The sequence below is a fragment of the Erpetoichthys calabaricus genome, chromosome 4 (assembly GCF_900747795.2).
Source record: "Erpetoichthys calabaricus chromosome 4, fErpCal1.3, whole genome shotgun sequence".
Lineage (NCBI taxonomy): Eukaryota > Metazoa > Chordata > Cladistia > Polypteriformes > Polypteridae > Erpetoichthys > Erpetoichthys calabaricus.
Window position 1 is genome coordinate 191,565,509 of NC_041397.2, and position 26,216 is coordinate 191,591,724.

The 26,216-nt window shown below is 39.1% G+C and overlaps 1 protein-coding gene across 1 annotated transcript in view; it reads left to right on the forward strand.

Moving 5' to 3' along the window:
• ildr1a (immunoglobulin-like domain containing receptor 1a) overlaps positions 1-23,932 on the forward strand; it is a 52,650-nt gene extending 28,718 nt beyond the window's left edge. The window contains exons 2-8 of the mRNA XM_028800098.2: positions 547-717; positions 3,686-3,835; positions 12,635-12,754; positions 14,253-14,399; positions 20,573-20,698; positions 21,565-22,394; positions 22,524-23,932. Coding sequence (XP_028655931.1) covers positions 547-717; positions 3,686-3,835; positions 12,635-12,754; positions 14,253-14,399; positions 20,573-20,698; positions 21,565-22,394; positions 22,524-22,562 — 1,583 coding nt within the window. The 3' untranslated portion in view covers positions 22,563-23,932. The remainder of the gene's footprint in view (positions 1-546; positions 718-3,685; positions 3,836-12,634; positions 12,755-14,252; positions 14,400-20,572; positions 20,699-21,564; positions 22,395-22,523) is intronic.
• The last annotated feature ends 2,284 nt before the right edge of the window (positions 23,933-26,216 follow it).

A 26,216-nucleotide genomic window follows, 5' to 3' on the forward strand; every position in this document is an offset into this window, starting at 1 on the left:
TTTACAGTGCTAATAATAATAATACCGTATATAAACTCTCTGCCTTACTTTTCAAAACATTTTTACAAGACTTTTTACAAGAATTGTAAAAGAACAAAGAGGTGTTTTCTTTCTAGCACAAGACTATCATATCTTTCTATATTTTCTCTCCTAAAGCAACAGGTTTTATTGCTGATTTTCAAGACAGGAAGTAATTGGTTTCTGATAGCTTTCTTGTGTTCAGATTGGAGTTTACAGATTTATTTACTTTCATTTCAAAGTATGACTTACGAACTACATAAATATTTTATGTGAAGGTGCCAGCATACAGTTTACAAGGATTGTTGCAGCCACAGGAACTAGTGTGATGTATTTTGAAGGTACATTATGCAAGGTGTGTTTATGTGGCATTAAGTGGATTTTTACAGAAGCAAGCTATAAAACCCATTTTAACATTATTAAAATATGTTGTCTTGATCTTAGGTTTCAAGATGGATGAAGTCCATTGTTAAAGAAATCCCGCATTATAATTAAGATTCTCTGTCTTTGTTTTCCTTCCTCTACCAGGATGTTTGGCTATCCTTGTCTCAGTGCCAGACACTACACGTTACACTACCATGTTTGCTTCAGTTACAATGAGATGTGACTATTCCACCTCTGCAAATATGCAACTAGTTGTGGTCACTTGGCGCTACAAGTCTTTCTGCAGGGACCCAATCCTGGACTATTATTCATCAGGTAAGCAAATAAATATCTTGAGGATAAGAAGCTTGAAGGCTGAAAAATTGCAACACTTTGATAAAATGTAGTTGGTGTAATGGTTAATAAATTTCAGTTCATTAATTAAAACCTGAATATTATACAGTAATCCCTCGCTACTTCGCGGTTCACTTTTCGCGGATTCACGACTTCGCAGGTTTTTAAATACAAGTGATTGCCCGCCTATCGCGGAAGTTATGTTCCAGACCCATCAGCAACAGGAGAAAATCCGCGATATAGAAAGACCATATAAATAAACATTTTTATAGTTTAAGCCTTAAAATACCCATCCCACATGCTTTAAACACATGTAAACTTATAAAACACACTTTGTTAACACATATGATATGTGGATGTCGGGCTAAGGATATGAGTAACATCTCACTATTATAAAACATTTTAACTTCACGCAAGACAAGACAGTGAGACAGGAAAATTGGTGATGTACAGGCTTTTAAATTGACAGGCAGAGCGACAAGCAGCACAAAGCCAGCACAAAGTCCACTTCTCCTTAGCGTTCGTTCAGCTCCCCACCCCCTTGACAATGCGAACTGCGCCTCCGGGGAGGGGGGTTTGAGCGAACGTGCGTTCAGCCCTCACACGCACACACACACTCCTCCTTCTTCCGAACGCGCAGAGCGACAAGCAGGCATTTTGGCAGAAGCAGCACAAAGTCAATTTCTGCTCAGCGTGAGTTCAGCTGCCCCCCTTCACAAAGCAAGTGCAGACACATTGACGTCTGATCGCTGCGTGCAGTGTGCAGTGTTGGTCTGCAGTGTTTAAGAATGCAGAAAGTGTTTAAGAGCATAGGAAGTGTTTATAAGAGTGTGGGAAAGGTTAACAAGAGAGTGAGAAAGGTTTATAAGAGTGTGGGAAGGGTTTATAAAGCCTTAAAATATGTATAAATAATAAAATAAATATAGGTCGCTACTTCGCGGATTTTTACCTATCGCGGGAGGCTCTGGAACGTAACCCCCGCGATAGGTGAGGGATTACTGTATTGCTATTTGGCCATAAATAATTGATTTGTTAATGTATGTAGGAATATAAGAAGGAGCTGAGACCTTGTGTCTTATTATATGTAAAGATGATCAGCTTTTCATCTGATCTTCAATAGATGTACATTAGCTACAAATGTGAATTATACTATTAGCGATTTGAAGTTTCTAAGTGTTGTAAACTGCATTGTTTTTAGAGAGAGCTTTTAAACTTCTTAAGTGCAAAATCTGTAACAAATGTTGATGAATTAATATCATTGTCTCTTTTCGTTGGTGACTTGGAGAAGGGAATGCCTATAACAGCTCTGAAGGGCCACCATATGAAGGCTCATCCATCCACAAAACGGAGAAAAAGCAAAACCTTAAAAAATAAGAATTCAACTCCCACATGAGAGAAAGAGAGGAGAGCAGAGAGAGAGAAAAAAAAAACACCCTTTTCCCCTGTAGGAATGCTTAATTAAAAAATGTGGTCTAAGTCTTGCCATGCTTTAAAAAAGTTTTGAACAGATCCTATAAGAAAGAATCTGATATATTTTCCAATTTCAAATAGTACAAAACATCAGTTACCGACTGACTTGTAAAAGGTTGGGCTGTGATTCCTTCAGTTAAGCAAGAAAAGTCTGTGCACTAAAAGTGTGGTGTAGGCAATTACAATCAATTTGACTTCCCCACTTTAAGACCACCTGGGAGTACACCAAACACACCAGCAGTTAATGGGTTAGGAGGGATTGTGATACCAATACTGTCCGATAAGCATTTAAAGACTTCAGTCCAAAATTATATGAATTTTTTTGCATTCCCAAAACATCTGGGTCAGGGATGCTGGAGCTAGATGGCAACACTCGCAAATTGGATCTTGCCCTGGATACATTTTGAACAATTTTAAATGAGATAAATTTGATCAATTGAAGATTTTAAGTTGAATTATTGAGTGCTTGGCACCAGCTAGAATGTTTTCTGTGTATGACAGACTTCCACTCCATTCCTGAGATGTTAACTGAAAGATACTTTTCCCACTGTGCCCAAGGATCTTGGAAGGGGAAATTCTTTGAGTTGTTTTTACTTTCTTGTATATGAAGTATAGGGAAAGTATTGTAATCATCCAAATCGTGTGTGTGTGTGTGTATAAACACGATAACTTGAGTACGCTTTCACGTAGGTCAACCAAATTTTGCATACAAGTATTAGGTACAAAACGTAGATTTTTATCAACTTTTGAACTATTTCTGCTAACCGGAAGTAGTACTTTTTTATTCATTCAGCTGCAGAGTCAGATTTATTCAACTTTACTTTTACAATAATTGTTTGATATATTATTAATTTGATTTGTTGCTGAGGGTTCTATAATGTACATAATATAAAAATATACTCATTGTCTTGCGGTTTACTCTTCAAATATCCATTCCCATATCTGAGTATACGAGAGAGTCTAGGGGAGACCACTCCTGATTTTTGTATATTGTTGAGATGTTGTTTGAGTTTTCCAGACTGATCAATATTGCCTCTGGGGTAGAAATGAGCGGGAAGTCTGGAAAATTGTTTTCTGCCTTGGTTGCAGGACGTTTTAGACAAATGTCAAGTTGTTAATTTATGTTTATGTTAATTTAGGTTTATGGCACTCCAAGAAAAGTTTAGTAATTTTGAGCAAGGTACTTAAGTCAGTACAATCCCGGCTCATGTTTTGCCCTTAAGTGTCTGTCATAAGTATTCCTCAATAAACAGTATTCTATAATATTCTACAGTAAATCTATATTTTTCTACAAATACTCTTCTCTTATCCAACTTTTGACCGGCCAAACTTGGTCGTTATTTTCTATTTTAAAGTTCTGTTTTAGGTTTTGTCTGTTTTTTGCTTTTGTTTTATCTTTCTGTTTAACTCAAGCTACAAGAAATCATTACCAATTTTTTTCAAATGCTGTTGGGACTCTCCTTTGTGCATTTTATTGCAGGTTATCAAGCTGCTGTGGCCCTAGGACAGGATCCTGTAAATGACTGTCCAGACAGCCAAAGAGAAGTTAGAACTGTAATCCAAAAAACTGGAACAAATGAGCCCATTCTAGGAGTGGACTACGCACAGAGAAAAATTACAATTCAGAACAGTAAGTGGTTTTTGGTTCACTTAGATGAAAAAAGAATAATGTGATAGGATGTAACTAACTCTTACCAAGCCAAAGCTTATTAGATTAGATTAATGGATCATCACTGTTTACCTATCATGTCATCATCTATTAAACAATTTTGTAAGAGAGGTACAACACATGTTTCTTGTGTAATGCAATCTGCTTGTCTTAAATCCTATAGAACAGATTTTGCTTGAGTTTAGTGATTAGGGCCCATATATTACCGTAGATACTCGCGTATTAGTCGATCTCGCAGATAAGTCGAGTGTATTGTTTAAGCCGAAAATTACGAAATTTGTTACGACCCGCGTATAAGTCGAGGGTAAAACTTGACAGCTATCAGAGATAGAGGGCGACAATCAGCTGTTAATTGCGACAAAACTCACTGTCACGTCACAGGCATTCCCTCTGTGCTTGGAGAAATGCTAGACTTGTTGACTCGGCAACTAATCCTTGCGTGTGCGTGAGTTGCGAAATGTAAAAAAAGGCAAGATGGCGTTGATATGTCACAAGGGAGCGAAGCGAGTGCAGAAAATAAAACACTCGGCAGACAATGTTTTGCACATTATCGCTGAGTCGGACTCTGATTTTTCAGAATTGGATTTTATTGACAGTGATCAGGAATCGAGCAAGAGAGTGAGAAGCCGGCATCAGCTGATTGAACACCAGCCGATGCCGCGCCAGCTGATCGGCTGCCAGCTGAACACATTCGCGCAGCCAATGCAGCTACGGCAAGGTTCACATGGGAGGAATACCCAGACATTGATCCGTGGGAGCCGAACTGGCTACCGGACTTCACAAGACAGCATGTCTTGCTGTTGGACACGACAGATCACCCGCTGCTGATCTACTTCAGGCTGCTCTCTCCTGATGTTGCTTTTCAGCTACTGTCAGACAAGACAAACAGGTAGGCAGAGAAATTTTTTGAATCGCGGGCTGCGCTTGCACCGCATTCTTGTATTTCAAAGTGGAAACCCACAACAAAAGACGAGATGAAGGCCGTTGTGGCATTACAAATAGAGATGGGACTAGACTGGGTATATAACTTCAGGGAGCATTGGTCCAAATGTGCTTTGTCCCCTGGTGGCTTTGGACAGGTTATGCCGCGTGATAGATACATGCTGCTGCAAAGTTTTATTCACTTCTGTGATATAACAACCATGTATAAAGTTCAGCCCCTGCTTGAAATTGTGGAACCAACATATAAACAATTTTATCAGCCTGGCTGTGATTTGTCTGTGCATGAATCTATGATAACATACAAGGGATGCCAATATATGCCAGACAAGCCCACAAAGTATGGCATAAAGGATTTTGTATTGGCAGAAGCAAACATTGGTTTCTGCCTGAAAGTAATCACATATACAGGAAAGTATTTTTCAAAGAGAGAACTGTCCCTTGATAAGTCAGGTTGTGCTGGAGCTGCTTCAGGGCTAAGAACATGTGGGTTATGTTGTGTACATGGACAATTTTTATACATGACCAGAATTGTTCATGGAGCTACAGAGCAGGGGAATTAGAGCTTGTGGCACAGTGAGGGTGAACAGGAGACACAGGCCTTCACAGTTGAAGCCAGACAGGCTGAAGATGAAAAGAGGTGACAATACGGTTTTCATGCAGGTGGAAAACTTGGTGCTAGTGGCATGGCACGATGTCAAAAGGGTGACTTGTCTCTCTACAGTACACACTAACAATATATGTGATAAAGTGCAGCAACAGACAATTGAAAAGGAAACACCAGTGCAACACATTGTAAGAAGTGCAATGTGGCAATGCATGCAATTGGCTGCTTTGAGCGATATCAGACTTTGCAGGACTTTGCTGTGTAACATGTATGTGAAATCATAGTATGTAGGCTCATACAACATGCAAGACAGTAACATTTGTCAAAAGTAAATATTTTTTGTTGATTTGATATGTTAAACAATTGCTTTGTGTTCTTTTTTTTAAAAAAGTTAGTTTTTGGAAAAATATTTAGCCCTGGGAGAATAGAAACAAAAAAAAATTAGCCCTAAAAGAGTTTAAAAGGGAATATGAACAAATTCAGCAGCAGCTCAAACTGAAATGTGCTATGTTTAGCAATCAATGAATTGTCAGACTCTACTTAAATGATGTCCAGAATGAGCCCAGAGAGTTCAGATAAGACCCACGTCATTTCACATAGTGAGGCCCCTCATTGTCTGGGAAAGAGCTGAAAATATTTTCATGTAAATAATGGCTTGCGTTTTTTTTAAACTCACATGATGCTTAAATCTATAAATTTATATAGCTTTGGCTTTAGGTGCTTTGGGTTCTACTAGTCATTATATTAAAGTGAATATAAAAAATATTTAATTGAAAATTCAAAAATATATTATGGAAATAAAAACATAATTGTATCAGTTTAACACTAGAATAAAAATTTAAAAAAATCACAAAAATAAGAGGTGCAAAGTGTGTAGTAATGAGTTGGTGAAGGACAGGTGGCATCGGTGGAGTTTTTATTTGCATAGTGTCACATTCGCATACTTTGCAGACAGAAGCGTTGGGTCTGTTAGGGTTGGATATTTTGCAAATCGAAAAAGATGCTAGATTCAGTATTGAGAGAGGGAACTTTTTATTTATAGCTGTGAGGGAAAGGCTCAGAGCAAATGGCTGTGCTAGTTCCCCCTGTCTTAAAACCTGCAGATTGGACATCTTATGTTATCAGGTAGATCCCTACAGAAACTATGGATCTTATAGATAGAAACTGTACTATGACCATAGCTCAATTTGTGATGGTGTTATACACTCTGAATTAGTCATTATTATGTTGTGTAAGGTAAAGGATAGTAAAACCAGACATCACTTTGTATGTCAAAGGGTAGTGTCATTGAGCCAGATTGTGAAGGTGCAGGTCCTGCTCCATTCTCCCTCTTCCAGCTTTGGAAGCTTCTTGAACCCGCCACCATCGATAATGTAACCAAATGAGCTGGCAGATGAGGACAAATCACACATGGAGCAAGGGGAAGTAAAATGTGCAAGTGCTTTTATTAAAACAAACCAAAAACAAAACGGTGTCCAAAGTGCAGTGCTTCGAAGATTAATAAATAAATAATCCATGAAAAAACAGGTGACTGTGGAGATTAAAATCCCAATAAATAATTTCATTAAAAAACAAGGTTAAAAGGTTAAAATACTGGCTAGAAGCTGTCCTATTTAAAAACCTGGTGCCTTCTCCTTTTAACTGGTGGCTCCCCTGCTTCTCCCACACGAGCCTTGCAACAGGGGAGTCACCCTATCATTAGGTGCAGCTGACCCTCAACTGGTCCAGTAGCCTCCCGTCCCCTGGCTACATATAGCTCACATGCGAGACTGAGACTCACGCTGGGGCTTTCCCTCCCAAGCCACCTCGACTCCCGCTTCCTTCTCGGGCTTACATGGCGAGCTGTCCATGATCCTGGTCACTCCTGCTCCTCTAAAAAGCTTAGCAGGAGTGAACCAATCCATGCGCCCCAGAGTGTCAGCCTTACACCCTGCTCAGGCTCTCCTTCCAACTGCCTGCCTTTGCTCAAGCAAGCCTTCTCTCTATCTCTCTTGACCCCCATACCCAAACAAACCCCCAACGCACCGGCTTTTTCTCCATCTGCTGCCGCCTTCTTTCTCTAACCTCCGGTCTGTATAACACACGTACAGTATATACAACTGGAAACGACCATTAGTGAACTTAGCTTAAAGCTGGATGGGAACAATTGGATAGCTCACTGAGTGTTACATTTCTAAACCAATCCAACTCCTCATAAAGTTGGTGCTCAAAGTATGGGGAATGATTTTGAACCACAAACAGCAGTCATGCTCTCATTAACCTGGACCGACAGACCATAAAGAATAAACTGTATGGCTGAAAAGTCTCCCAAAAAGACCCGTATTAAACATATGTAAGAGCCATTTGCTAGTTATTTAAGTTATATTAAATGTTTACCTATATATTAGTGCATAGTCTATGGGAGGTGGTTCAAACCTCCACAAGCTGAATTGAATCAGTATATTCTAACTATTTCTTGCCCCTCTGACTATAGATTAGTCTCAGTTAGTGACCCGCCTCGCCGTGTGTAAGGCATGGATGACACACGGTTTTAAACTGTGCCTTAACGTGCCCAACAGAATGTAACTCAACGTGCTCTATTGAACGTGCAGTGCCGTACATTTAGAGCATACTGAAGACGAAGTAAAGCATCTTTAAGTATAGACACAACTGGGGTTTGACAAGAAAAGCTAAGTTTATAGAAGAAACATTTTTTTCCAATTTTTTTGTGTTTTATTCTATGTGCTTAACAACCTTTTTTCTTTATTCTTGTGTGGACTGTTTGCTTTGAATTTTCATTAAATCTTTTAAAATAATTCTTTTGGACTGAGAGCATCCTTTCAGCTCACGTTTTACCTGTACTTGATCCTGCCTTACTCACCCACAGCTACAGTATGTGTATTGCATGCGCACAGAGGATATTGCATATGTTGAAAATAAACATAACCTGTTGCAAGGAAAAAACCTTTCTGTATACTCAGATTATATACATTGGCATTCAGAGACATCAAATGTACATGAAGGATTGTTGTCACTGGAGCTGTGTGTGCACACTTTTGTTCGGTGTTACGATGATAGTGTAGGAGTCAATGTAAGCTAGAAAGAATTGGCAGCTATGTTTTGTAAAATACAGTAATCCCTCGCTACTTCGTGGTTCACTTTTCGCGGATTCACGACTTCGCGGATTTTATATGTAAGCATATATAAATTCATAACGCGGATTTTTCGCTGCTTCGCGGGTTTCTGCGGACAATGGGTCTTTTTACTTGCTTCCTCAGTTGGTTTGCCCAGTTGATTTCATACAAGAGATGCTATTGGCGGATGGCTGAGAAGCTACCCAATCAGAGCACACAGTTAAGTTCCTGTGTGCTGCTGATTGGCTCAGCGACGGAGTGTTGCATTAACCAGGAAGTCTCATCTCACTCATTCATCATTAACGTGCTAATGCTTCAGGGGCCGTGTCCAAGCACCAACAGAAGATGCAAATGATTGCAGAAAAGGTAAAAGTTTTGGATATGTTGAAGGAAGGGAACAGCTACACCGCTGCAGGACATCGATTCTTTTTATTTAAAAAGGAGGAAAAGCATATAAGATCTACGGCCGCAGTGTCCTTTAACCAGGGTGCAAAACGAGTTGCAAGTGGACGTGATAAGGCAGTAGTCTGGATGGAATCTGCTTTAGGAATCTTTGCAAAAAGGTCGACGACGTCATGACCGCCTACAAGCTGCTACGTGTACTTCGCTATACAATAAGTGTAAACTTATCTACCGATTTCATATTGCTTAGCAGTTGTCCCTGTTTTTAATAGAGTAAACGGTGGGTTGTAAACAATACAGGGAGGGTTTAAAAACGTCCAAATACACGTTAAATAATTAAATAAATATAGTGTCCCTACTTCGCGGAAATTCAGTTATCGCGGTCGGCCTTGGAACCTATCTCCCGCGATAAGTGAGGGATTACTGTATGTATTCTAAGTAAATGACGTGTCGCATCCTCTCAAAAGGACTGACACTAAGATAGTTGGTTCATAACAGAGAGCCACAGGAGATGTAGATTTCACCACCAAAACAATGGCAGGGCCGCACAGCATCCACCTTCTGCCTGCACATCCAAACAAATAACTAAAAAAAAGTTTGCATTTTCAAATAGATAGTAATGTTAACATGTCATGCCAGAATAGCTGCAGCATTTTAACATGTAGTATATAGACCACAATGCTTATCTCCCCTCTGTTTGCTGTTATGACCAGTGGCAGTTTGTAATACGGAGTGCTGGGGCATCACCCCCCAAAAAAATATTTTAAAAACTCTACTTAAATTAATTAGGTAATGTGTAATTAGTTAAATAAATTTGATTATTTGCATCTTGTGCCTGGTGTCTGCACATGTCGACATCGATTTAAAATTGTTTCTGACCTGTATTTGGTTAATTTCTGTGTGAATAAAAAAAAAAAAATGTGTAAATACCAATATTTCTGGCCAAAAGAAGAATGTATGCAAGTCCTTGATCTTTTGATAAACTGACTTGACTGGAGAAACTACTGGAACTGTGCAGGTGAGTTATGAGTATATAGTGTTGTTTATGTAATTATTGAACTGATGATAAAGTGTCACATTATTAGGCTAACTGTGAATACAGAAAGGGAAGATCTTTGTGTGTGTGTGTGTGTGTGTGTGTGTGTGTGTGTGTGTGTGTGTGTGTGTGTGTGTGTGTGTGTGTGTGTGTATTATTTGCAAGAAGGTCAGTTTCTGAGATTTTGTAATTCCTGAGTTTTTAATGCTGCTTTTAGTTATTTATGTAAATGATCACTTCTCCAAACCATGCATTAAAAAGATTGTGAACGCAGTGGTGCCTAAACCTGTAACAACAGTTGCCTCAATAACAATAACTAGGCAATCTACAGCTCCTGCAATAGTAAGCATTCAAAATATGTTGAGTAATCATAGATGCAATTCAGTTCTGTACCAAGTAATGTTATTTATTTCATAAAATAGAAACTAAATATTAATAAATACAAACAAGCAAAATTATTTGCATACAACCTGACAATAGACCTGGGATATTGTGATTCAGTTGGTTTGTTATTCATTTAAGCATTTTAAAATCAGTCTTTGATGCTGCTGTTCCATTCTGCATTGTGCAGCTGCCTTTTTTTTTGTTTTCCATATTGTGCATAAAAAGAGATCTACTCTGGCATCTGAAAATGTGAACAAGTTTGTGTGCCTTATCAACTGGTTGAATATTAAGAAGGAAACATAATGACGACAGTGGCCTTGAATATTGTGTTTTGTTTGTTGTAATTTTGACAATAAATGGAATTTCTGAAGTCCTCAGAGAATTTTTTTCAGTATACTGTATCATGATACTGATATTATATTTATAACTGATCTGATGATGTAGTAACTCTAAATGTTTACTTAATTCATAGTGTACTGTAGTACTAAACACCATACTGTAGAATTACAAAACATGCAAAGACTGTCTTTTTTCTTTTTATAGATTGCATGTTTTATTCTCTTAGTGTGCTTTAGTAATGGGCCTACTGTTTGTTAAGGTCATGCAGGTTAAGAACATTTAACTGAGCGAACACAAGAGAGGGAGAGAAAAACATCCATTTGACTGTGTTTTTTGCTGTAGGCTATTATTGGAGTCTATAGTTTGAGTTTGAGTGCAACCATGCCAGTTAAATGTGTTTTTTTTTTTTTTGTTTTTTTTTGCATTATCATAAGGCCATATTTTTAGTTTCTTTTTATAATATCCAAGAAGGATAGATTTTTATTTTTAACAGTTGGGTCTTTGAATTTGTGCGTATAGATCTTCCAGCATTGTGTGCATTACTAAGAAGGGTTTTATTAGGCTGTTGTCAGGCTGCTGGTGGTCAAGTTATATAAATCTTATCTGGGTAAAATTGTACTGTATTTGCTCACCTAGTTTCATATATGCCTACCCACCAGCAAATGTTTGGGTACACTACTACTAGTAATAATAATTTTTTACATTTATATAGTGCTTCTCTCACTACTCAAAGCACTCCGTGTGTAGGCAACATTACAGTTTGTGTATGTGCTTTTTCTTTTCTTTTCTCCTGAGCTATGAAGTGCTGCTTCAGTTTGTCCCCTCAAAAACTACACCCCTACCCATATTTTGTTCACCAGCCATCACTGGTTATGACATATAGTGATACAATATATAACAGTGGCAAACAAAACCGCGTCTCAAACACCAGTCAAACGTCCAGTAGCCGTCACTTCTGCTGTTGCACTCAATAAAATGTATAAATTAATTATTAAGCTTCAGTTACCTTGTACTGCTGGGAGCTCCTGAATTGGTAACAGCAATTTTAGCTTTTTTTTTTTTTTTTTTTTTTTTTTTTTTTATAAAGCTTTTTATTTTCTCTCTCAATGTCAAGTCTTGTTCAGTATCTCTCTCTCAAACCACAGAATTTTTGCTTTTTAATGGGTTATCCCCAGACATGAACTTTCAATCAAGAATCATGTCTGGACCCATGACACTAGTGAAAAGGTGAATTTTAAAACTGAAGCTAAGCTTAGCTCTTACCCAGTGTTGATACTTAATGAATTTCACATTTACAGTAATACTCAAAATGTGCATACCTGTGTGATGAGCTTGGTGGTCACCTTGTATTTCCCTGTCATTTTAGATTGATGTTTCTTTTTGACCAGTGCCTCCTCAGAAATAAGAAGAATACTAATTCCTTAAAATAGTATTTAGTGCCAGTGGTAAAAGACCACGTTCATATTTTATCTAAACTAAAATTGTTAAGATACAATGGGAAAGTTTAGCATAAAGACAAACTATTTTGTGTATTACAAGCCATCCATCCATCCATCCATTTTCCAACCCGCTGAATCCAAACACAGGGTCACGGGGGTCTGCTGGAGCCAATCCCAGCCAACACAGGGCACAAGGCAGGAAGATCTGTTTTCAGCAGTGATGAATTAAGTTCAAGTAAATCAATGAGATTTAACCTTTGCTTTCCACCAGCCATTTGCAATAGTTCATCATTCTCTATAAGCATATATTTGTGTTTTATGCATTTATTTTCACTATTTTTATGTGAAAATAAATATATTAAATGGATTCAACTACGTATCTACTTCCATTATTTACTGTAAGATTAGTTATATTGAATAATGTTAAAAGAAATTAATGTTTTGAAAATTCAAATTATTTAAAAACTTGGTAGTTCATCTGTAATTTCCACTTTTTTACAGAGGCTGACCTGGTGATAAATGAAGTTATGTGGTGGGATAATGGGGTTTACTTCTGCATTGTAGAAGCCCCAGGTGACACTGCAGGTGATCCAGATAAAGAAGTTAAGCTGATCGTTTATAGTAAGTATCCAGGATGCCATATGTATGAAGCTAGTATAAGATGTAGATGATGACGATACCATTTTTGTTCAGTGTACTCCCTGGCCATTTGATGAAAGGAACTCATTAAATGTGTAAACTTATATTGTACTTGGCCCCAGTCATGTTTCTGAACACACTTCTGCTGAATTATCCATTGGCTGAAAGTACTCGGTGTGTCAGAGAGAAGATATGCAGCATTGTTCATAATGGCACTAAGTTTTAAGCCTTTCCTTTACTACGACCTCCAGGAGATCCAGAGTGTGTCCCATAACTGATCACGTCCTTTTAATTAGCTTGTTAATTTGCTGAGCCTCTCTTGAAGTGATGTTAACAGCCCAGCACACCACAGCATAGAAGATCACACTGGCCATCATAGAGCTGTAGAAGATGTGAAGGATGTCACACATTAAAGGAACACTGTCTCCTAAGGAAAAACAGCCTGCTCTGTCCTTTCTTATATAGCTCCTCTGTGTTCTGTGCGTCATTGATGTGAACCCCCAAGTACTTGTAGCAGTGCACCACCTCAATGTCTACCCCCTGCATTAGGGACCCTGAATACATTACATTGGCAGACTAACCTTCATGCATACAAGAGCAGTGTAATTAAGCATTGCAATACAGACACTTGTTAGCTAGCTATTAAACAAATGTCAGTGCTTTAATAAGAATAGGCAGTGCAGTGAAAAGCAAATTTAACCACACTGCATCGGGTTTGTTGTAAACAACAATTGTTCAGTGTGTTTGAAATGCAAGACAAGACATTTAAATAATCTGTGTTATAAAATTTCACAAGGTGAGAACACTGTTTTATGTAGAGCATAATACAAAATATCATTATTACTGAAATTTTTAAATATTAGTTAATAAGTGGAAGAATATGAAAGGATTAATTTACTGCTGGTTTAGATGCAAGAAGAAAAAACAAAGTCCTGTTTATACAAAACCCATCTGCTGTTTCCTAAGGTTCATGCAGATCATGCTGGGACATCCAACAGTGTATTCTGATACTGACAAATGTCAATGATTTTTGTGGAATACATCAAAACACACATTGTGTCTGTCATTTCTGAGGATATGTTAATTTGGAGGTTCTATTTCAAAGTCGGGATGAATACATTTTGAGAGTAAATGTGAGTGTGAATGGTGGAGAGGCTCAGAGACGCCACTTCAACAAAACATGTCATGATTTTTAATGCTAGCACAATTAACAGTGGTTGTACATCACATCTTTTTACAAACTATTTGATCATTGTCAGTATGACTTAATCCATAATGCTATTATAATTACGGACCATGCTGCAGCACTTAACACATTAATTCACTAACCATATTTGCCCCAAACTGTAAAATACACAATACAGTATACAAAGCATTGAGGACTTTGGAGGCCAAAGTTATTTTCTTTTCATATATATGAATTCTTTCCAGGCCCGTGTGTTACTGATATTACCAACTTATTTTGCATTTTTTATTGTAGATTGGCTTGTGGTGATTTTCATCATCCTGGGTTTCATCCTGTTAATTATACTGCTTTCCATTTGTTGGTGCCAGTGTTGTCCGCATCGTTGCTGCTGTTATGTTCGTTGTCCCTGCTGCCCAACTAAGTGCTGCTGTCCAGAAAAAGGTAATGGTTTATTAACATTTAGTGTGTGTACTATAGCTTGCTGATTAATATGAATGGCAGCAAAGGTGAAACAAAAATATCTATTTCAGATGTGATATCAAGTTTCCACAGCTTTTGATTCTAGCAAGCGTAAGGCATGAGGTGTTCCAAATTAAAAAAAAAAAAAAAAGTTATGAATTATAAGTGGTAAATTTTATCATGAAGAAACTCCATCCACTCCCCACTAATATGTAGTATGAAAGTTACCTTAACACAGTCTCAAACAAACTTACTTGAGTTATCACTATGCTAAGAAATTTTAAAAATAGCTGTGTTTTGAAAATGTTTCAAATCTGTAAACCTAATTATGCGTGAAATTGAATCTGATTATTTATAATTGGTCTAGATAACCCTGTAATTAGATGGGTCAATAATGCTAACACATACAAGTCCTAGTCAAGAAGGTCGAGTTCTAGAAACATGTGCAAAAGGTCTGCACCTTCCAATATTAGTTATTTTTGTTTTGAAGGAAATAGGTAAATGAGCAAATTCCATATATGTACATGTATTATTCCCTGTATAAATACTGTGTGTGTGTGTGCGTGCATGTGTATATGCTGTATATATGTATGAGGACTATATATGTGAGTTACCTATCACGCACATTGAGGGTTTTGAAGTAATCAACAGAAGTTGGGACAATTGTAGAAATTGTCTGCTTCAACTTGCAAGGAACTTTAATTGCTGTAGAACATCTGTTAGTTGTAACCTATTAGATGTTCCCTGAAGAAGGACCATTTGTAATGTGACGTGTGTCTTGCACCCCAAAACACGAGGTTGAGTCTCAGTACTTTAGCAAAACCAGCTTTATTCAACTTGAAACAGGAATAGCAGGGTTATTTATTGCAGTGGGAGCTACCACAATCCTATACAAAGACACAGCAAACGGGCATAGTTGGGACCAGGTTAGTGGCCAAATTGTACTTGTCATGTTTGTTGGGAAGGTTAAAGTGCTCAATTATTGACCATTTCCATTGGTGGGCGGTTGTTGTGTTCATATATGCATGCTTTGTAACATTTGTCCTTCCTGAGCCGCCTTAGAGTGGAGCGTTCCCGGTGTAGGTAATGTATCTGCCACAAACACATATAGCGAAGTTCATCCTGCCTGTTTGGTCCTATGGTAGCATAGCCGGTAAGTTTATATTTGCAAAATGTTACCGTTCTGTACTGCTACTTATGGTTTAAAGCTGTTATCAAACCTTTGTTATTTGCATGCTGAATATTACATTTCTTCACTTGTAGTTTCACACCTGCTCTTTATTAATAAACTGGAGATCTGTACACCTCGTGTCAAGTCTGTCTCCGGGTCGTTATATTGATGAAGGGAGGAGTTTAGCTGCCTGAATATCTATTACCACGTAATAGTGAGATCAGAACAGTACTGTTCCCTGCCTTTAAAATGTCCTTTGCATCACCCATCGGTGACAGATGGGTATAGTGCGATCTCGTTCAGCTTGTTGTTGTTTCGGAAGCGCTCTGCTGCTGCGCTTCGAACCTGTGGTTGGTTTGGCAACAGTCAAGCAGTCCTCAACAAATGCGCTTCAGTGTGCCGTCCTGTGGGGGGTGGGGGGATGTTCCTAAAAGAGTTCAGAAACCTCACAAACACCCCCCTGCTTTGCCAAAACCGGGCAGAAAATGTCAGCATTGGTGTATGCAGCCCTGGGACAGTGGCAAACATCAAAAGTGAAAGCCTGCAAGCTAATAGGCCATCAAGTGAGCTGTTAATATCTTTCTGTTTGTACAGCCACTGAAACGGGGTTTGGTCAGTCACCAGGGTAAAACTCCTTTTCAGTAGTCAAAAAATTATAATCCCTGGGTAGCAGCTTTCTGCTGAGAAATGTGATGGGGTGTACCTCCCCCTCAAAACACTGTGAGAGCACCACTCCTAAACTGTAAGCACTCGCATCTGTTTGCAGAATAAATTCCTTTGAAAAGTCTGCATTGCACAGAACCAGGAACGATGATAAAGTGGCTTTTAGGTCCGAGAAGGCTCCCTCGCAGGCATCAGACCAGACAACACTACGATTCGTTCTGCCCTTTGTCAAGTTAGGTGGGTGGGGGGTTGGCGGCCCGATGCGCAAAGTTGGGAATGAGCCCAAGGAAGGCACGAACCTGCCTCTGTGTTTTGGGACATGGATATGCAAGTACCTCCCCCACCTTAACCATTTGAGGCTTCAGCAAACCCTTCCCCATGGAATATCCCAGATAATGGGTTTCCGACATACCCAGCTTGCACTTCTTAGGGTTAGCCGTCAGGCATCACCCAAAGATGGACAAGATGAGATTCCCGGTCATTACTGAAAATGACAACATCATCAAGATAGGCACCTGGGGACACATGATCTTGTCCATCATCCGCTGAAAGGTCAACTGTGCGTCATGGAGACCAAAAGGGAGCACTATAAATTCAAACAGTCCGTCCAGAGTGGCAAGTCTTCTCGCAACTGGACTTCTCCAAGGGCACCTGCCAGTAACCCTTTGTGAGGTCAAGGGTGGAAATACATGAAGTCTGCCCAAGCTTCTCCATCAGCTCATCCAAATACGGCATTGGGTATGCATCAGACTCAGGAATTGGGCTCCACCACTCGCTTTTGCTCAAATGAATAATGCCTAACTGAAGCATCTGCTGAACTACTTCGCGTATCACCTTCCTTTTCACCTCTGGCAAGTGATACGGGGGCACCTGTATGGTAACACCGGGCAGTGTTACAACCTTGTGTTCCGCAAGTGTTGTCCAGCTAGGCACAGCTGAAAAGACATCGGAATTCCTCTCGATCACCGATAGCAATTCTGCCTTCTGAGTGTCCGTTAAATCCTTGCCTATAGTGGCTTCTGTTTGAGGGACTGCTGCGGATGTGACCATGATCTCACATGGTTCATGCCACTCCTTCAGCAGCTTAATATGCAGAACCTGTATGGGCTTCCTCTGCCCTGGAACCCTATCTTTATAATTCACAGGGGACATATTCACTCTTTGATGACTGCTGGACCCACCCACTCGGCCCGGAATGTATGCAATAGGCCTTAGGAAATTACTGCACATCCTGGCCCATATTCAACCAATAAAAGCATTTCGAAAATGTGTTCCCTTGTCTTTTCCATGCTGAGGTGACCACCCAAAACGTGACTGTGAGGAATTTTTAAAACCACCTTCTTGTGCTTACTTGCTACTACCAATTGCTTGATACACCCATCACCCATTCAATCAGAAATCACCCAATACAGAAAACCATCCTTAAGTAAAAAATGTGTTTTAAAATTCGGATCTTCTCTCTCCAAATAGTAAGTCATTTGCAACGTGGGCTTATCTGAATGTAAAACCCAAGTTGCTATTGGCTCATTGAAGGCGAGCAAATTCCGTCTGGATGGCAGTCTCTATTTCCTCCTTGTTCGATGCAGCACCACACTCACCTCCCACTGCTACTTTGTTTTTGTCCGGGCCCGTATTGAGTGTCTGGTCTGGAGAGGCTGTTGGTGCACGTCCCGGTTCCTTGACTGACATTCTCTGAGGCAAGCCCCTCTCTATCCAGGGGAAGGCGCTCTGCAGGTGGCCAAGACTCCTGAAAAGAGGGCATTCCTTTTTCCTTATTAGGAGTGGCCAGGGTGAGGTGTCTGATATGGCAATCCGAACCTTAAAGTTCTTCCCTTTACATTACAGAGGGAGTAATATAGTCTTGTATGTTATAATGTCCCCATGGACATAGCGGATGTTCACTTTGTCTGTGGTCTTATAAGTGGTCTGCCGGAGCAAGTCACGGCAGACTATGCAGAGGTCGCTACCAGAGTCCAACAGTGCCGAGAATTCACGTCTGACCAATGTAATAGAGACCTTAAAATTGTCCTCCTTTAACATTTTGGGGGAAACTTGCGAGCTGCATGCCTGTGCCAGACCGATAGCCATGGTTTGCGCAGGTGGAAGGTAGCACTTCCGAGCCAGATGTCCCAGTTGATCAGAGCGAAAACAGTTGCATTCAATCTGTACTATGGTGTTCACACTATGGTGACTTCCAGTCGTGTCGCTGGCGATCCCAGAGGTCTGTGCTGGCTGGATTGAAATCAGGGTCAAGTCTGAGTAGCCCCTTTATTTCCAGGTGGTTTGTGCACCCTCTAGTCTGCAGGTCAGATCAAGCAGCAAGTGGACGTCATTCTGTAGCATTTCATCACAAAGGCTTTCATCCATCTCTGACAGGACTACATCAATAGCGAGCTTCTCCACAATGCGCTCAAAATCATCTCAACAGATCCAGCTTTGAATCAAATCTACTAAGCCCTGGATCTGTCCTCGAATGGGGTGGTCCGGATCAATATGCCACAGATGAAGCTGGCACCCCTTGATCACCAGGCTCACAGCCGTGTTGGAGGGGGATCAGTTTCTTCAAGAAGTCATAATCATTGAGTCTTTTGGGAGGGAGGTGTCACATGACCTGTAGGACCTTCCCAGTTAAAAATAGGGCCACGATAGCTGGACACAGCAAACAGGCATAGTTGGGGCCAAGACAGTGGCCAATATATACTGTTTCCTGCCTTTAAAATGTCCCTTGCATTACCCATCGGTGACAGGCGCATATTATGTAATCTCAGTCGGCTTGTAGTTGTTTCCAAGTTGCTCTGCTGCTGCACTGCAAACCTGTGGTTGCCTCGTCAACAGACAAGCAGTCCTCCACAGATGCAGTTTGGTGTGCCGGCCCATTGGGGGGGAGGGGGAGGGGGGGTCCTAAAAAAGTTCAGAAACATCACAGTAGTAATCTGAAATTTCCTTTTTTTCATTTTTTTGATAAATTTAAACTTGTGGCAGTTTCTTGCTTACCTTTTCAGCATTTTAGTTCGTTCATTGCATTTCATGTATTTAAATTTGAAGAAAAATTGAGGTGTTCTAAAACATTTGACCACTAATGTATATACACTGTAAAAGAAAAGAATTAACACACCTGTATAATGCAGGAGGAGATAAACTTCTTTCACAAAGACGAACTACGTCTTTACAGACAAGAGTCCAAACACGAACTGCCAGCAATGATGGGTGGAGGTGAGATCATGTGGATTCCATGCAGGAAGGGGAGGGTCCTGAAGGTTGGATAATGGCAGTGATGTCAGCAGTGAAAAGGCTGTCACCCATGTGTTCAACAAAGTGAGGAAGAGAGATGGCTTTTTTGTAATAACCCCCCCCCCCCCCCCCATCTGAAACCGTGAGGCTCAGTGATGCCCCTTAGCTTTCATAATATATATAAAATAAAGGCATTATAATCAAGGATACAATACTATGGTTGCAGAGTTGAAAGGCAGCACTGCCAAGTGCACAGTTGCAAGAATCTGAAGATTTACAGAATGTGAATGCATTTTTGAACTTTCCAAAAGCTGTCTGTTTTGAATGAGTCTTGTGTGCTCAGGCATTGGTGATGCAAAACAGTGGCTAGGAATGGACTGCTCATTGTCATCATCAGGATTAACTTGGTTTCACATTTTCCTTCCTGGCTTTAACAGAAAGGAGATTGCTTTCTTCAAATTCTTTCTGCATTCTAATCTTTTTTTTTTTTTTTTTTTTTTTTTTTAACTCCTCATTCACAACACACAAGCTCATTTCGTCAGACTTTTCTGAAATCTAAGGTGGTTGTAGGAAACGGATCATTGCTAGGGCCTCTTATTATTGGTTCCCGTGGATCCAAATTAGCACATCTTGCTACAGGTCATTGTGATGTTTTGCATTTTTGCAGTTTCATTTTTTTCCTGGAAACTGCACAAAGTACAGGGATGCTCAACGGTGTCTTTGTTCACACATAATGTGACAGGATCTTTCCACAAACAAAGAATGGTAGAATGGTGGTTATTCATCAGTTTAATCAGCTATACTTCATAATGCCTTCATAATATATAAAACAATGACTGGAAAAATTATACATAAGAGGGTGCTGTTTCAAGGTTGGAAATAATGACCTTTTTTCCTTTGTATAGCTCAACTTCCATAATGTAGTTTAACTATTTACATTGCTTAACTTAATCATGCCTATAACGGGTTCTCATGGTAGACAGACTTCGGCAGTTTTGTCTGCTCACAAACAGTTTCCAAACACAGATAATTCTCCAAAGAAGGTTATGACATTACAAAACTTACCCTTTTCCTGTTTCTTTGATTTAAGCTATAATACAACACAGAATAATGAAAGAAGCACAGAAGGCTTTAATGCCATGGTCAGCAGGACACATTTATGATCCCGTGGGCTCTTACAGGTCATCATCTCATCACACCCCTCAAATGCACAAAGGTTTGTATCATGATAAGGTACAACTAGCTATTACTTTTTAATGTCTGTTCTTCAATAATATAAAATACAAAAATCATGTGTGCATTCTATAATTGTTTTCATGACAATGGAATTGCTTGGTCAGAGAGGTGCATATGACTTTTTAGAAAGTTTTTGACATATGAAGGCTAGTGATCAAACTAAAAAAAGGAGGAATTTAAGCCTCACTGAGTAAATGGGTGCAAAACAAGCTTAAAACAGGAACAAAAGGCTCTAGCATGACAAGTGTTCTCAGATTTAAGTGATGTTAAAAATGGTGTCCCTCAGGGATCAGTGCTAGGATCATTAATCATTTTATTATACCAAAACAATCTGGACAAGAATATAACCAATAAACTATTTAGGTTTGCAGATGATACCAGATGAGGTGAGAGGGCAAGGAATGTAGAATCGGCCAAATCATAAGAGAGGGACCAGGATAGAATACAGGCTTTGACAAATTTGTGGTAGACTAAATTCATTGCAAGTTAATGTAGAATATTACACTTAGGAAGTACAAATTGTGTATTTGAATATACAATGAGAGGTTTGAAACTTTATGAGAAGGACCTGCGAGTCATAGTGAATTCCCCAAACAATCAAGAGGGCTTGAAGGATGTTTGGTTATGTAGCACAATGTGTAGAGTACAAGTCAAGGAAGGTTATGCTTAAGTAATGTAACACACTAGTGGTGAGACCTCAACTTGGAATACTGTGTACGGTTTGGTCTCCATATTACAAACAATACACACCAGTGCAAGATAATTATGCTTTTAGTGTTACTGATTTCAATGTGGCAAGAAACTTTGTAAACTGTATTGACAAATGGACTTCTCTTTATTTTCCAGATTACTCTTTAAAGCACAATATTCCAATGATCCCAATGCAACAACAATCTCACCATAGCAATAAGTCTGTCCTTGATTACCTTGAAAGCCAGGTGAGAAATTTAGACACAGTCCAGCCACTACAACAGCCTCTGCTACCAAGTAATCATGTGCAGTTCCAGACCCCTCCAAGTGTACTGTCTTCACTGAACGAGATTGGTGTGCGTGAAATCGATAGACGTGTCATTCACCTGCCACCAATTGTTGAAAGAATACCCTCTTCCCATTCAACCAACAACTCCGCACGAAGGAATGCAACTTCTTCTGGATTCAGAGGTCAACATTCTGAAGCTGAATTGGTTGGTAGAGGGGTGCATGGCCAAGGAGGATCAAGATCCAGTCGAGGATCCCACTCAGAGCAAGACAACAGGAACCGGAGGAGAGAGCCACAGAATAACAATCGCAATCACTGGAGAGATCAGTACTCTCGTCCAAGAGACTGGCGAAGTTACAGTGATGAGTCAGACTATGATGATCGCAGAGGGGGACCAAACATGAGAAGAAATAATATTGGCAGCTACTCCCAACCCAGGCAGGAGAGAGAACAATATCGAGATGACTATAACCCCGGTAGGCATCGCCCACGTCGTAGACAGAGAAGTTATTCTCCTCCTGGCCGAAGAGGGTCTTGGAGTTCTGATGATGACAGCAGCAGAGCGGCTGGAAATAACCGAAGGAGAAACAAAGATCACAGTGCGGAGTGGCCAGAAAAACCTCCTAGCTACCGCTCCATTGAGATCTTGCCAAACCGAAGTCATAATGGTTCAAACAGAGTTCATGAAAGATATTCAGTAAGAACCAGTTTTACTACTTTACATTCTTCGTAAAATGCTGATAAACTGATGTCAAATAAAAATGAACATATGGTCAGATAAATTTTTACGCAGACAGACCTAACAATTTGTTTTCTGTTTGTAAAGGAAAGAAGCTCACGAAGTGGCAGAAGCGTGGTGCTATAAACAGACAGAGGAGAAGCTTCTATTTCAGCTATACTTTACATAAAGAAGAACACTTTTTTGAGCAGCATATCAAGGACTTACTAGTGGACAGAAGAAAATTTTGTATTTTTGCTTTATCTGCTTGTTTTTAATTGCTACCATGACTCGTTTTTTAAAAAAAAAAATCTAAGATTTTGTAACTGGTGCAATGACTTTTGGAGAGACACTGAATTTCTGTTTTATAAATATTTAGTTCACTGCATTGCAATTTCTAAGATTGTACCCAAAATATGCGACCAGTGGCTAAGCACAAAAACCATATTCAATATTTTAGGATGGATCAGCAAAATAAGTCTTTCTGTGGTTGTCTCTCTCAACCTTACTTTATCATGTTTAATAACCAAAGTAACATCACTGACATTTGCTTTGTTTTAGATGTTACATTGTGCTTTGCTAAGTCGGTCAGCTTTATGTATATGTTAAGGTAATAATAAGGTAATTGTGTAATTTTAAAAGTTTAGGTTAACGCAATTGTATATACATTTACTCCTAGAAAACAAGATCATGTAATGTAACAACTATACCCTTTTCTAGGTCTAAAATGGTTTTAAATTAATCTGCGGTGAGCTGGATTGCTCAGTCTCGTTGTCAAGTGCTTAATATAATTTGCTTATTTCTCTTCTCTATACAGATGACATATTGTACATGTTGTAACAGCCTGTCTAGTCAAGGGGGATTTCACCTGTTTAGGTTTTTTTTGTGTGTGTGTGACAATCCTGCTTGAATCAGAAAATTACTGTAGAGTTTCATTTCATTCAGTGAAGAGAATTTTTTGGATATTTCACAATCATCAGTGAAACAAAATGTCAGATTTTATGTAAATAAATATTTTTGGGCAACTTTTACATTTACCACCTGTGCTACAAAAATGACCTCCTTATGTAACCTAAGTTTGTTCCTGTGACTTTTTTTGCTCAGATACTTGCCAAATTTTAAAAAAACATTCCTCCAACAAATGGTAAATGTGACAAAAAAATATGTAAATATCGTATAAGGTGCCAGCCTTGTTTCATTTTTAAATTATGCTTTGTTTTTTTCTCTGCATTTTGAGCTCTACTAGGACAGAATATTCACACATTAATGTGCTAATTTTCTTTCTTATGCTTCTAATGACTTTATTGATTATCCAGGTGTCTCAAACATATTACATGATACACTTCTTGCAATTCTGCTTTAGCTGACATCTTTTTACATTTACTGTGTATTCCTGCTACTGTGCTATGAGTCTCCTCCTTTCTCTGTAGTCATCCTGGAAGGCTGCAGTGGCTGTTGCTGCTGCTTTTTATTTATAGATGTTGACATTAAATAATGCTTCTTGTTTTTCTATTTCAGTATTTTGTGGTTTAAAATTGTGGAACACAACCCATCTCTTTTGTGTACTTAATAAGGAGTCAACCCCATAGTTGTGTACTTCTGTGCACAGCCAACATGATACAGTAACTCAGCTGGATTTACTTTATTTCAACTAAATGCTGAATCATGTACTCTGGGACAAAATTGGGAATTAAGGGAAAGCGTGATAAGAACTGAAGCCAGGAAGCACTTCTTTACACAAAGAGCTGTGGGACTCTGGAACAAACTACCACAACATGAAGTTGAAACCCTGACAACCTTTAAGAAGAATCTGGATGAGATACTGGAACAGCTTAGCTAGTAGCTTAACCGATGGGCTGAATGGTCTCATCTTGTTTGTCAACTTTCTGATGTAGTGCCTACACCTGCACCAATTTGTTCTCTCATACTCTTTATTTTGGCTAAAGCTGAATAAGCTCTTTGTGAGCAAAGTGTTAATTACCAGGCACATTTCTTAATGAAACTTGATAGCAAAGTTGATCTGCATTTCTAACATCCAAAAGAATTTAAAATAGAAAATGAACACTTTCCTTAATTAGACATCAGAAGGCATAGAAACAAAGCTGGATTCTGGGAAGATTACTTGTACTTCTACAAAAAACTCCAAAACTAAAAAAAATACCAAATGTACAATTCCACTCAGCCTTTGATTGACGTCTGCCTTCGGGCAATGCTGTGTTTATGAGGCTGTAGCTCATTTGGGAGCAACTTAATGGCCTGATAAGATTCTGAACTACACCTCCTTGGACTTGTAAAGGATGTTGGATGAAAACTGTTGACTCAGCAGAAAAGCAAAGTACGTAATGCTTATGAAGACATTGTCCTAGATAGTGAAAGTGGTGATTCAAGCTCCGAAGGGTTAGATGAAGACCTCCACATTAGGTGTGAAGGGGTTTTAGTAGGTTACTGTTGAAAGATAAGATCTGGGGGATTACATTGGTGGTGAATAACTCCAGACCTTTATAGCCCTTATTTTAGCTTCTGGCCTACTTCATAATATGAAAGTAAATTCACAAAACTAATCAAAATAAATCATGAAAAGGGACTTCCACCCATCCATGGACTATAGTGTAGTAGACATGGCTATACTGTGAGAAATGCCACATTGCTAAATTGGGCTGAGCTCTCTGCTCAGGATGTGTAGGGCGTCCCATTAGCCTGTACTTATTGCAGTCACCAGTGAGATCTCAAGAGGTTTATTTTCCCATGAATGTTATTAAGTAAAATTTTTGTTTTCATGATTTCTTTCCTTAAATATAAACTAATGGGAATCCCAAGGGGACTGCGTTAAAAGAATTGGGTAACTTTTAAATGAGAACTGTTGGAACTGGAGTCTGTAGTAGCATAGCAATAGAATGACAGAGTTGTTTTTATAATAAATTAAGCCACATTTGTTTGTTTTTACTTTGGCATTGTGCAATTTCTTGTGGTTGATGGCAAAAATACCACAGAACTTTACCCACATAAAATATAAAAATGCCATTTTATTTCTACATATAAGGAATGCATTTAATCCCCATTTTAAAAATAGCTCTATCACGTCATGGAAATGCCTTCACCTTCTACATTAAAGCTATTAACTCAAAGGGATATGAAAAAGTACATTGGGTTACTGAGGGTTAAATCACTAATGAGGCAAAGTTCATGTGTTAGCAATGGAGTGATTCATGGAAAACATCCAGTGCAACGAAGACTGTTATTGCAGATGTTGTTGACCGGTCCAGGGAGCGTTTTGTGGAAGTTTTGAATCCATCAAATATTTTCACAGAGACACAGACACTCAGTTCAGAGCCATTTATTCTTCCCTGAGGTCAACTGGTCATGATAATCCCACACGGTGTGAGTATGAATCTGATAGGATGGCACCCTGGCCAGGACTGCCAAGGTAGGCCTCAACCCTCTGCAGCCCAGAATTGGACTAAGTGGGTTTAAGAATATTATTTTTAATTCAATTAATTCTTATGAAGCGCATTTCATTTATTTTTTACATTTAGTTTCTAAATATGTGTATCCCAGTGTAACATAAGTCAACATACACAAAATTCCTTTAGTTGATTAAGAGAGGTGCTAAGTAAAACACAGACCCATCTGGACCCTCGCCAGTATGCAAGCAGCAAAGAGGGGAGGGGGTGGGGGGCTTTTGAAGGATACCACAGATACACTGCTGTATGAGCAAAAACCCACACAAGAGTACTGTTCATTAGTTTTTCTTTTACTACAATCGGCGTCAGTTTTTAGTTGAGAAACAAACTGATAAATTCA